Below are 13,208 nucleotides of genomic sequence, written 5' to 3'. Positions count from 1 at the left end.
AGCTTAGCACAAAGACTGGTGGCAGTGGGAAACTACTAGCCTAGCTTAGCACAAAGACTGGTGGCAGTGGGAAACTACTAGCCTAGCTTAGCACAAAGACTGGTGGCAGTGGGAAACTACTAGCCTAGCTTAGCACAAAGACTGGTGGCAGTGGGAAACTACTAGCCTAGCTCTACATTTCACCTTTTTAAGCCACAAAACAAACTCAGTGATATGGTGGTGAGACTATAAATCATGACATTCATGTTATTATTGACAACAGTCAATATCTGCTAACATTAGCTAGCAAGGAATCCTGATTCTATTCAAATCTATTCTGGCTGTTCTTTAACCTTCGGTTGAATTCAGCAGATCAAATCAGACACATCAGAGGTTTGAAGCGTTCGGTTCTTACCACTAACTTGAGCCTCGAACGTCGCGGCACTACCCTCTAGTGCCACGACGCTCTGCAGCGGCTGCGTGAACGTCGGCGCCTGTGTTGACATGTTGATGGTCGGCACCCTGCGGACAAGAAAACAAAGACATTAACACAAAGACAATAACACAAAGACAAGAAAACAAAGACATTACCACAAAGACATTACCACAAAGACAATAACACAAAGACAAGAACACAAAGACATAAACAAAAAGACAAGAACACAAAGACAAAAACACAAAGACAATACCACAGAGACAATAACACAAAGACAATACCACAAAGACAATAACAGAAAGACAATAACACAAAGACAATAACACAAAGACAATACCAAAGACAATAACACAAAGACAATAACACAAAGACAATACCACAGAGACAATAACACAAAGACAATAACACAAAGACAATACCACAAAGACAATAACACAAAGACAATACCACAAAGACAATACCACAAAGACAAGAACACAAAGACAATAACACAAAGACATTAACAAAAAGACAATAACGCAAAGACAAGAACGCAAAGACAAGAACGCAAAGACAATAACACAAAGACAATACCACAAAGACAATAACACAAAGACAATAACACACATCATCAGAACTAAACACTAAACAGGAGCAGGAGAACTTTATACATTCACACGAAACATTAACACAAAAAATCTACTTTTCTACTTCAACTGAACCTTCTACAGTTCACTCATTCATCCTGGATGTTAATAATAATAATAATTGATATTATTATTATTATTATTATTATTATTATTATTATTATTATTATATGTAGTCATTTCTTTATTTACACAAAGTTATCAAATGAACAGACATGATTAAAAAAACATAGTGACATCATTATGTTCCTGAATGAAAAAGAACAGAAGATGATCATCTGTGCTGCAGTAACTAGTAACCAGTAAGCGTCTTGAGATAACTTCTGTTGTGATTTGACGCTATACAAAAATAAATTGATTTGATTTGATTTGATTTGATAACCAACAACCAACACCAGGGGAGCCACTCCAACACTGGAGCATGCTGGGAATTACACATTCACCATAAAGGGAGGTGGAGAAAGAATTTTTGATGCCAATTAAAATGACCAAATCATTTCTCTAAATGGACATTAAGGACTGTACGACCAGCTGCTCCGAGGAAACCACAACACTCTATAAAAGGACCAACACACCAGCAGTTAAACAGTCCTACAGTTTCATACATGGAATAAATGAGTTTTACTATCTGGAGGATCTCATCTGAAAAACCTTTTGGTAGAAACTGAAATGTGTCCGTACAGAGAGAAGAGAGAGAAGAGAGAGAACAGAGAGGTGGCACCAGATGTCTGTTGATTGATTTGATCAGATAGTTCCACATTTACTCCACTAATTATTAATTATCATTTATCGGCAGAACCAGAGATATTGTCTTCTTTATTCCACACATTTTTCTTCAAAACATGCTGCCTACATTTCCCACAATGCAACTTTGCATTATCAGACTTTCTACAACATACAGTATGTAGTTGTACTCCCCAACACCTGGAAACATTAGTTTAAAGTTCCCCTTTAAATCTAACCTTTGGTCAGTTTTATAGATTATATTTTATAGATTATATTTACAAGTATTTTATTTAGACAAACTTCTTGTGACAACATTTAAGATTTGACAATTTCCTTTGTTAAATGTAAAAAAGGGTTTAGTTGAGTCTCTGAGTAAGATACTGACAAAAAAACATAGTTTTAGTATCTGTTCTTGAACTCAGGTATGAAATCAACACTAGTATTGAAAAGGACTTCCTTCAGGTTTATCCACAGCATCTGAATATATCTATCAATATTAGGGATGCAACGATTTATCGGCCGAACATCGGTATCGGATTTCCGCCTCATTGACAGCAAATAAAAAGACATTCACCGACGGCAGTGGCCGATGTTTATCTGTTGTATTGCATTTATTTTTATGTCGGCTAAATGTTGTTGGCTGCTGATTTAATTCCATTTATGTTTGAGTTGGGCTGGATAATAAATCCCTCTCATTGAGTAGGTCGTTGTATTCAGACTTAATGAGCTTTAGAAGCAGTTCTTTTTCATGTGGAAGATGATTATTTTAAAGCTTGTTTCATACATTTTTACAATTTAATTTGTTCTCATTGAAGATATGGATGAAGAAAGTTCAGTTCTATTTCTATAGTGAAGATGTCTCTGGCACCAACGGGGGAAGAAATAACAACTAAATAAACAACAACTAAACCTTTGTATCGGGCAAAGTTTGATTTTAAACATCAGTTTCTGTATCGGTGCATCGCTAATGGAAACCCAATATCTCAGACATCATCAGATAGAACCATGGTGAACAGGACTTATTTCCATCGTTGTCCATCAGAACGAGAAAACTGAATCATAAGAACTATAGAACTATATTAAATACTGTCAAGTGATTTTCTGTAGAAAATGAAGTGAAAGCAGCAGATCAGTCGTCTCCTGTTCAAACAGCTGAAGAAGAATATCTTTATGTTCATTCAGCTCCTTTATCTGCTAACAGTCAACACTAGTCCCCTTTATTCTGAACCTTAACTAAAGACTTTTATTCACCTTAAACTGAGAAACAAGATCAACTAATCAGTTCTCAATTAGGTTGGACTTGTTGCTAAAATCAGATTGAGAACGTTCTGCTGGATGGAAAGTACAGGATTAGCTGTAAATAAGGCTGGATATAGATATAGATATAAATATAGAGATATAGATATCAGACCTATTAATGAAAATGTGTCTGTAGCATTAAGTCAAACTTATGTGTTTAGATAACGTTTAACATTTGACAAACTTCTTCTGTTAAAGGAATTTCTCCAGATATGGAATTAAAGAGTATGAATCGGGTATCAGAACAAACCCTCATGTGTGTTATTGGTAATAGTATTAATAAATGTTCCAATTATCCTGACCCATACATCAACATATTCTCAGCTGATCACTGACAGTAAATGTTAAAGATGTTTAAGGTCATTAAAAAACAGAGCAGTTGTAGTTCCTTTATGCTACAAAGCTAGAACAGAGCAAACCCACTAAATGTCCTGTTAAAAATGCAAAGCAGACCTGAACCGTGAAGCTGAAGCTGTGTTTGGTGTTTTCTCTGGGACAGCTGACCTGTGATACAGATGGTGGTCTGATGGTTTATTTTTAGGGGGTCTGTCCCTGGGGGTGGTTCAGGCTCCACCAGGTCTGGCTGATAGACCAGCAGCTGATCCACCACAGAGCTCAGAGCAGATTAGAACACCTGTTGAACCCGGAGGGGGGACTGGTCTTCAGTTTCAGGTGGCCTTCAAGGTGTTTCAGCTTACTTTATTTTGTTTACGTTTTAAGATGATTCATGTTTAGTGCTGTAGTTTACTTAATACTTCAGCTTTTTACTGTAAAAAACAGAAACTAATTCAATTTTGCCTTATTTTGTTTTGTACTTCAGTTTTCAGTTTTCATTTTTAATAATTTAATATGTTTGAGCTAAAATAGGATTTCTAACCAAGGCTTTAGTTTAAATTAAAAAAAAATTAAAAACTAACTTTGTACTGTAAAAACAACAAATCACCTAACTTTATACTATAAATACAACAAAATAACTAACTTTGTACTATAACAAAAACAAAATAACTAACTTTGTACTATAAATACAACAAAATAACTAACTTTGTACTATAAAAACAACAAAATAACTAACTTTGTACTTTAATACAACAAAATATCTAACTTTGTATTATAAGAACAGCAAAATAACTAACTTTGTACTATGAAAAACAAATTAACTAACTTTGTACTATAAAAACAACAAAATAACTAACTTTGTACTATAAGAACTATAAAATAACTAACTTTGTACTATAAAAACAAAAAACAACTAACTTTGTACTATAAAAACAACAAAATAACAAACTTTGTACTATAAAAACAACTAAATAAATAATTTGTACTATAAAACAACAAAATAACTAACTTTGTACTATAAAACAACAAAATAACTAACATTGTACTATAATAACAACAAAATAACTAATTTGTACTATAAGAACAACAAAATAACTAATTTGTACTATAAAACAACAAAATAACTAACTTTATACTATAAAACAACAAAATAACTAACATTGTACTATAATAACAAAATAACTAATTTGTACTATAAGAACAACAAAATAACTAATTTGTACTATAAGAACAACTAAATAACTAACTTTGTACTATAAAACAACAAAATAACCAACTTTGTATTGTAAAACAACAAAATAACTAACATTGTACTATAAGAACAACAAAATAACTAATTTGTACTATAAAACAACAAAATAACTAACTTTGTACTATAAAACAACAAAATAACCAACTTTGTATTGTAAAACAATAAAATAACTAACATTGTACTATAAGAACAACAAAATAACTAATTTGTACTATAAGAACAACAAAATAACTAACTTTGTACTATAAAAACCACAAGATAACTAACTTTGTACTATAAGAACAACAATATAACTAATTTTGTACTATAAAAACAACAGAATATGTAACTTTGTACTATAAAAACAACAAAATAACTAACTTTGTACTATAAAAACAACAAAATAACTAACTTTGTACTGTAAGAACAACAAAAAAAACTATTTTTTTACTATAAAAACAACAGAATATGTAACTTTGTACTATAAAAACAACAAAATAACTAACTTTGTACTATAAAACAACAAAATAATTAACTTTGTACTATAAACAAAAACATAACTAACATTGTACTATAAGAACAACTAAATAACTAACTTTGTACTATAAAACAACAAAATAACCAAAGTTGTACTGTAAAACAAAATAACTAACATTGTACTATAAGAACAACAAAATAACTAATTTGTACTATAAAACAACAAAATAACTAACATTGTACTATAAGAACAACTAAATAACTAACTTTGTACTATAAGAACAACAAAATAACTAACTTTGTACTATAAAACCACAAAATAACCAACTTTCTACTGTAAAACAACAAAATAACTAACATTGTACTATAAAAACAACAAAATAACTAACTTTGTACTGTAAGAACAACAAAATAACTAGCTTTGTACTATAAGAACAACAAAATAACTAACTTTGTAATATAAAAACAACAAAAAAAACTAACTTTGTACTATAAAAACAGAATATGGAACTTCGTACTATAAAAAACAAAATAAATAACTTTGTACTATAAAAACAACAACAAAACTAACTTTGTACTATAAAAAACAACTAAATAACTAACTGTACTGTAAAAACAACAACAAAACTAACTTTGTACTATGAAAATAACTAAACAACTACCTCGGCCTGTAAATACAACAATAAAACTAACGTTTTACTTTTAATCAACAACAAACTATCGGCCAAACCAATGTGTCATAATTTTGTTAGAAAACAAGATCAAATGTACAGTGAGCAGGTTTGTGGAGTTGACAGTTCAATCCTCTACTGAAGTGTCAATGAGCAACACTTCACAAAGAAATAAGTAGAGATAGATAGAGAACGGCAAAGAGAAAGAAAAAAGAATAGATATATAAAACTAAAATAAGAATACAATAAAAAATAGACTACATGAGCATATGGAAAAGAAAATGACAAGGTAAAGTGACAGTGGTGTTGATAATGATGCAAAATCCTTTCTAATATATGAACATAATATAGTATAAAATGGTAAATTACGACTATTTTATTACATTATTGTATTATAACTGTATCAACCATCTAATGTTTGAATCTTAAACTTTAAAACTTGTTTAAAAGCAGCTGTACGTGTTACAACTTCGAAAGTAGGGCTGCACATAACAAATATTTTCACTGTCCATTTATCTGTTGGGTATTTTCTTGATTAATTGATTAATCATTTTGAAAAAAAGTGACACAGAGTTTAAGATCTTCAAATGTTTGGTTTTTGTTTAATTCGAACAAAAGTTCAAAACAATTATTTTCTGTTTACAATAAAATAAACACAGCAAATATTGATATTTGAGAGACTGGAACTACATTTTTCTGTTGACAAAAACTGATCAAATTCTATTCTATTTTGCTTTGTGGTTCATATTTCAGTTTTAATTTTAATTTTAACAAATTTTGCTTCATCCAACATACAAGCCTTTTAATCAATGGGTTTAGTTTCAATAAAAAAAAAAATTTGCAAAAACAACAAAAAAATGTCAGCGTTTTAAACTCTGGGTCATTATTTCAGTATTAAATGACAGCAGTTTGTCCTCCTGAGTTCTTCAGGAGCTAAACTTTACTGGTCCTTCATTAACTGTCCCTGTTGGTCTGTAGTTGTCCCCTACTGTCCCAGTAGCTGGAGACCAGACCAGCATGGCGTCATCCCTGAGGCTGGGGGAAGAAACTTGCTGGCTGTATTCGAAACCTCATAAAATACTAGTACAACCTCATATTATACTAGTGGTACAACCTCATATTATACTAGTAGTACAACCTCATAGTATACTAGTGGTACAACCTCATATTATACTAGTAGTACGTACTGATTTAGCCAAAATGTAGTATGTAGTATATAGTATGCAGTATGCAAACAAAAGCAATACTAGCATACTGATTCAGAATAAATGTCCAGTCTGCATTGGACCAGTCTACCTCGCCTACTGTATCCCACAATGCAAAGCGCTGGACCGCTACAGGCTACGTTACAACAACAACAACAACAGCTAAAAACGCCTCCTTTTTGACATTTCACTTCTGAGAATGTTTTAGGAGAGAAATCAACTGTGTAGATTTAGAATATCTGCAGTTTTACGATATTAGACGGAGAATCAAACATTTGTTCCGACGTTGTAGGAGTTTAGAAGCTCCACAAACTGCCGTGACAGCTAGCTATAGCGCCGGTCGGTCCCGCTCACAGACTGCTATGATGCTTAGTGATGTTGGTAATCATTGGGTGATTCTGGTGACAGTGAATAGCATGGCTAGCTAACGTAAGCTGCAATAATACAGTCATAAATGAACAAAATCTCAGCCTAGAGATCAAACAGTTGGTTATCAACAGACAACACTCAGTCTAAAGGGATTCTATCAGATACGTAGAGACGTCTGGATCTGTGTTGGACGGGGGACGACTGAAGGTATAAGGTTTATTAAGGTATCGCCAACGCTCAGGTTCAGGTCAGATCACTGAATCATTATTAGACGTGTGAAGAAAACAAACGTCTGTAGAACAAGAGATAAATGAATAGAAACTGGTGAGTATAACAATCCAAACATACGTCAGATCACATTATGAGCTCTTCAGGTTTCTGTCCCCCTAAAGGGGGCGGGACCTGGACTTCTACTGAAGCATCTCTGGTTGGCTCTGACTGGCTCAGTTTGGCCCTGGTTGTCCCTGGTTGTCCTTCTGTCCTCTATCACATTCTCAACACCAAACTGCCGACGGTCACATCCTGGTAATTACAGGTAATAAAACACCTGCAGAGACTCTGAACAACATTCAGCTCAGTTGAGCTTCAGACAAACAGCTGAAGCTGAAACTGAACCGGCTTTAACAAGAATCAACAAAGAGATCTATTCTCCTTTATTATCCTCTATTCTTTGTAATGTTTAACAGTTTCTGATTTAATCTTCTGTTATCATTATTAATATTTACCACAGTTAAATAATTACTTTATTAATTGATTATTAGACAATCATCAGACGTTTTATTGGAAACTATTTTGATAACCAATGAATCATTTAAGTTAAAATGGAAAACACTCTCTGGTTCCTGTTTCTACTTATATAATATGAATACATATATGATATATTATAAATATATTCATTTGGGTTTTGGAACAGTTGGTTCATCAAAACAAGAAGTCTGAAATGTCAACTTGTGTCACGTTTTACACTATTAGTATAAAACGAAAATAAAATTATTTTCTGACATTTTTTGGACCAAACAATTAATTGGTGATAAAAAATAATCCATATAATAATAATAATAATATAATGAGATGTTTAAGGGATAATTTATGGATAAATTACTGGATTATAATACATATGGTATTTTTAATGGATTATATGAACAGTTTAAGGGCTTTTTAAGGTGGAATTTCAGGAACTACTCATATATTTTGTAAATTTTAAGTTGTTTTCTCTACAGATTAAGTAAAGTTAAGGGAGTGTAAATATTACAATCCATTTATTGATCCATTAATTTACCCCAAATACCTGAATAACTATGAATCCCTTAAAATAGCGTTAATTTACACCTGAAAACATTTATAACATAATTCAAAACCCCTTAACCTTAATGAGACCTTAAATGGATTTGTAAAAATATTATAAAATAATTGAGTAAATTAAGAGGAAAGTTAAATCCCTTAAAATCTACTTAAATCAAAGTGTTATAAATAAGGGTGTTTTTAAGAGGTTTTCACATTCGTCTTCCTAAAATAAACGTTTCCATTACCTTTGACTTAGATTAAGGTGTGTGTGTGTGTGTGTGTGTGTGTGTGTGTGTGTGTGTGATTCATTAATGGGGTTTTAAGGGATTTTAGGATTCATTTCATCAGCGTTAAACAGCCGCCAACATGTAAAGGGTTTTTCTTTAGAGTCACATGTTGGTTAAAAGTGACGGTGTGTGGAGGAATAATCCGGTTTCTGAGAGTCCCTGAACGCCACATCAGAGCTGATCTGGTTTCAGATCTAAACTTAATCTGATGACGCCTCTAAACACATCTCAGATTATTAAAACAGGATTAAACTGTTATTAAAAACATGATTGAAACGTTACTAAAAGGTTCCTCCAGCAGGTTTCTAACTGGACTAAAGTGACTGAAGGGAAAGTACATTTACTAAAGTACAACCGGGAGGTACTTGTACTTTCTTTGAGTATTTCCCCTTCCTGCTCCTTTATAGATCACCTCACATCTCAGAGGGAGTTATATCCTACTTTAATCACACAATAATATTATTATTATTAAATATGATGAATACTATCAGTAGTTAAAATGATCTCCAGCAACATTAATGCATCAGAAATAATAAGAATAATAATAATCCAACAATAAATAAACATACAGTATAATAATAATAATAATAATAATAATAATAATAATAATAATAATAATAATGTGACACTTTAATTCTTTTATTTTATGATGAATACTTCTAGACTTCTACTGAAGTACTTTAACTTATAGTGGAGTATTTGTACTCTGTGGTATTAATAATTATACTTCAGGTAAGGATGTGCCCGTTTTAAATCATCCGTTCTTCATGTTTTCTTTTAGTTTTGAGGGTTTTATTATTATTATTATTTGTCAACAGATTTAATGTCCTGTCTCCCTGTCTGTTTAATGTTTAAATTGTTTTTTTTAAATGTTGTTTATTTATATATATTTTTTTTTCCTTTTTTAAAACTATTTAAGAATTCAGTTTGAATGATTTTGATTTCAGAGTTCCTCTCAGGTTTTATTTCTGAAGACGTTATTAATGTGTTTTGCTCTCTCAGTTCTAATTTCCACTTTTTAAAGGGAAAAATATGAATTTTGTAGTTTTAAATCTACTTTTCTAGACTGCTCAAATAAAGTATTTCATTGTAGATGTGGCCGATGAGCAGATGAAATCAAAGCTGCATAAAGACTAGAGCGTTAGTGGAAGTCTGCTGAGCCGGAGTCCGTTCAGTAAAGACTATAAATAATGAAGCAACAGCTGCTGACCTGACGCCCCTCCACAATAAAAGCTCCAGTGATGTGTCGTTCTGTTCAGCCAGACACCGGGTGGGAGGGGGTGGGGGGGGTTTATCTAACACCAAACACTAAAAATAACATCTCCCCCCCCACCAACACCACACCTCAGTTTGATTGACAGCCACCATGTGGCACATAGCTGGAGGAGCAACTGATAGCCCCGCTGCTGATTCCCTTAAAAAGCCATCAGCCGGCCAGCTGAGAGTCCAGTCTGATGCTATCAGGGCTATTCTGGGATGTCCCATTATAACCTTCAGCAGGCAAAAGCAGCTAGTGTCACTACTTATGAAAAGTGACTTTAATATCAATGGAGTGTGTTGTGTGAGAGTTAACAGACAGACAGACAGACAGACAGACGGACACTAACTAGTCTTTAAAGACACTTACTTGTGTGAGCAAGGATGCCCGGGCTGCCCGGAGGAGGGCTGTCTTCAGAAGTGTCTTTATCCAACAGAATGTCCTCTCTAAGTCCAGCAGGAGAAACGTCTTCACCCCCCCACTAACTCAACAAAACTACAGGCAGTGCCGTAGTTCTGTTCCTTCCTCCTGACAGCGCTCTCTCCAGCCGAGGCGTCCAGGCCGGGAACGCTGACTCTGCTCAGAGCCAACAGACGGGCGGCGGGGGGCTTTATACCGCTGTGACATCACACCGGACACCGCCTGCCATTGGTCCGTCTACAGGGAAGCATGGGGGGTCAGGGAGCCATTTTATCACACGCACAGTCACACCTGTCAGTAACACACACACACACACACACACACACACACACTGAGAGTACCTCTAGTAGAAAGTACTAATACACACCTGTCAGTTGCTTTACTTCACTGAGAGACTAATGCACACTGTGAAAATACTTCACTACAAGTACAAGTACTAATACACACTGAAAATATATGGAAGTGTTTATTGGACTATAATAGATGTAATCCACAGAAGACAATCCACAAATATATACCATGATCTGCAGATATTTCACTATCCACAAACGTGTATTTGTGTATTTATGTTGTTTAAAGTCACGTCCACAAAAATGCAGGGAGATTTGCAAATCCACATAACTTACTCTGTGAATACGTATTTTAAGGTTTACATGTAAAGTGATAAACACACATTTGTACATCTATTTCTACACGTGGAATGATATTTGCACATTTGCAGATCGCTTCCTGTGCATTTGTTGGTCATGTGACATTTGCAACTTCCTTCTTGTTTGTTTATGTAATTTTGCCTGATTGGTACCGCAGCAGATCTGTAGATAATAGATGTAATCCACAGAAGACAATTCACAAATATGAACCATGATCTGCAGATATTTCAATATCCACAAACGTGTATTTGTGTATTTGTGTTGTTTAAAGTCACGTCCACAAAAATGCAGGGCGATTTGCAAATCCACATAACTCACTCTGTGAACACGTATTTTAAGGTTTACATGTAAAGTGATAAACACACATTTGTGCACTGATCTATCTGCTGCGGTACCAATCGGACAAAATTCCGTAAACAAACAGGAAGGAAGTTGCAAATGTCCCATGACCTACAAATGCACAGGAAGAGATCTGCAAATGTGCAAATATCATTCCACGTGTAGAAATAGATGCACAAATGTGTGTTTATCACTTTACATGTAAACCTTTAAATACCTATTTACAGAGTGAGTTATGTGGATTTGCAAATCTCCCTGTATTTTTGTGGCTGTGACTTTAAACAACACAAATACAAACATAAATATTTGTGGATATTGAAATATTTGCAAATCATGTTACATATTTGTGAATTGTCTTCTGTGGATTACATCTATTATCTACAGATCTGCTGCGGTAAATAAGTACTAATACCATATTGTGAAAATACTCCACTACACTAGTGTGCAGTAAAATATACTTAAAGTACTTCAAATAAAAGTATTCATTGAGCGGTAAACTGTACTTAAAGTAAAAGTATTTAATACTAGTAAAATGTCATTAAATGTAGCAAAAATATTAAAATTAAAAATAAATGTAACCATTAATTAATTAATTAATTAATTGGTAAAATGTGACATAAACTGATATTTCTGTTTTAATTTACTTCTTTATTTATTTATCTTTGTATTAATTCCCTTATTTATGTATTTACTCTTCTGTTTAATTCACCCTTTATTTATTTATGTATTTATTGTTATTAATTAATTTTAGTTTTGCATTTATTTTTTGATTTATTTTTAAATGGATGTATTTATTTATTTACGCATTTATTTATTCATATATTGATGCATGATTTCCCCTTTGCATTTCACATCTTATTTATTCCCCCAAAGTTATTTATTTATGTATTCTTTTCTTTACACATTTCTTTATGCATTTCTGCCTAATTATGCAAATCAAAATAAATACAAAAATAAATAAGGGGGGATTTAAATAGAAGAGTAAATAAATAAGGGAATTAATACAAATAAATAAATATAGAAGCAAATTAAAACAGAAATACCAATGTATGTCACATTTCATCAATTAATGACTACATTTATTTTGTATATTATTTTTGCTAAATTTAATGACTTATTTATTTATCTATTTATTGATTGATTTTAAGAGTATAAAGTACTAGTTACCTCTGAGATGTAGTAGAGTATAAAGTACTAGTTACCTCTGAGATGTAGTAGAGTATAAGGTACTATAGTTACCTCTGAGATGTAGTAGAGTATAAAGTACTATAGTTACCTCTGAGATGTAGTAGAGTATAAAGTACTATAGTTACCTCTGAGATGTAGTAGAGTATAAAGTACTATAGTTACCTCTGAGATGTAGTAGAGTATAAAGTACTATAGATACCTCTGAGATGTAGTAGAGTATAAAGTACTATAGATACCTCTGAGATGTAGTAGAGTATAAAGTACTATAGTTACCTCTGAGATGTAGTAGAGTATAAAGTACTATAGATACCTCTGAGATGTAGTAGAGTATAAAGTACTATAGTTACCTCTGAGATGTAGTAGAGTATAAAGTACTATAGTTACCTCTGAGATGTAGTAGAGTATAAAGTACTATAGTTACCTCTGA

The 13,208-nt window shown here is 32.8% G+C and overlaps 1 protein-coding gene across 1 annotated transcript in view; it reads right to left on the bottom strand.

The window, feature by feature from the left end:
* Positions 1 to 10,782, bottom strand: part of ttn.2 (titin, tandem duplicate 2) — a 229,072-nt gene extending 218,290 nt beyond the window's left edge. Inside the window, 2 exon segments of the mRNA XM_037790082.1 lie at positions 395 to 501; positions 10,554 to 10,782. Of these exon segments, the coding sequence (XP_037646010.1) occupies positions 395 to 485 (91 nt within the window). The 5' untranslated portion in view covers positions 486 to 501; positions 10,554 to 10,782.
* Positions 10,783 to 13,208: the final 2,426 nt, after the last annotated feature.

This window comes from Sebastes umbrosus, chromosome 13 (genome assembly GCF_015220745.1).
Source record: "Sebastes umbrosus isolate fSebUmb1 chromosome 13, fSebUmb1.pri, whole genome shotgun sequence".
NCBI lineage: Eukaryota > Metazoa > Chordata > Actinopteri > Perciformes > Sebastidae > Sebastes > Sebastes umbrosus.
This window is presented reverse-complemented; position numbering and strand designations above follow the sequence as displayed.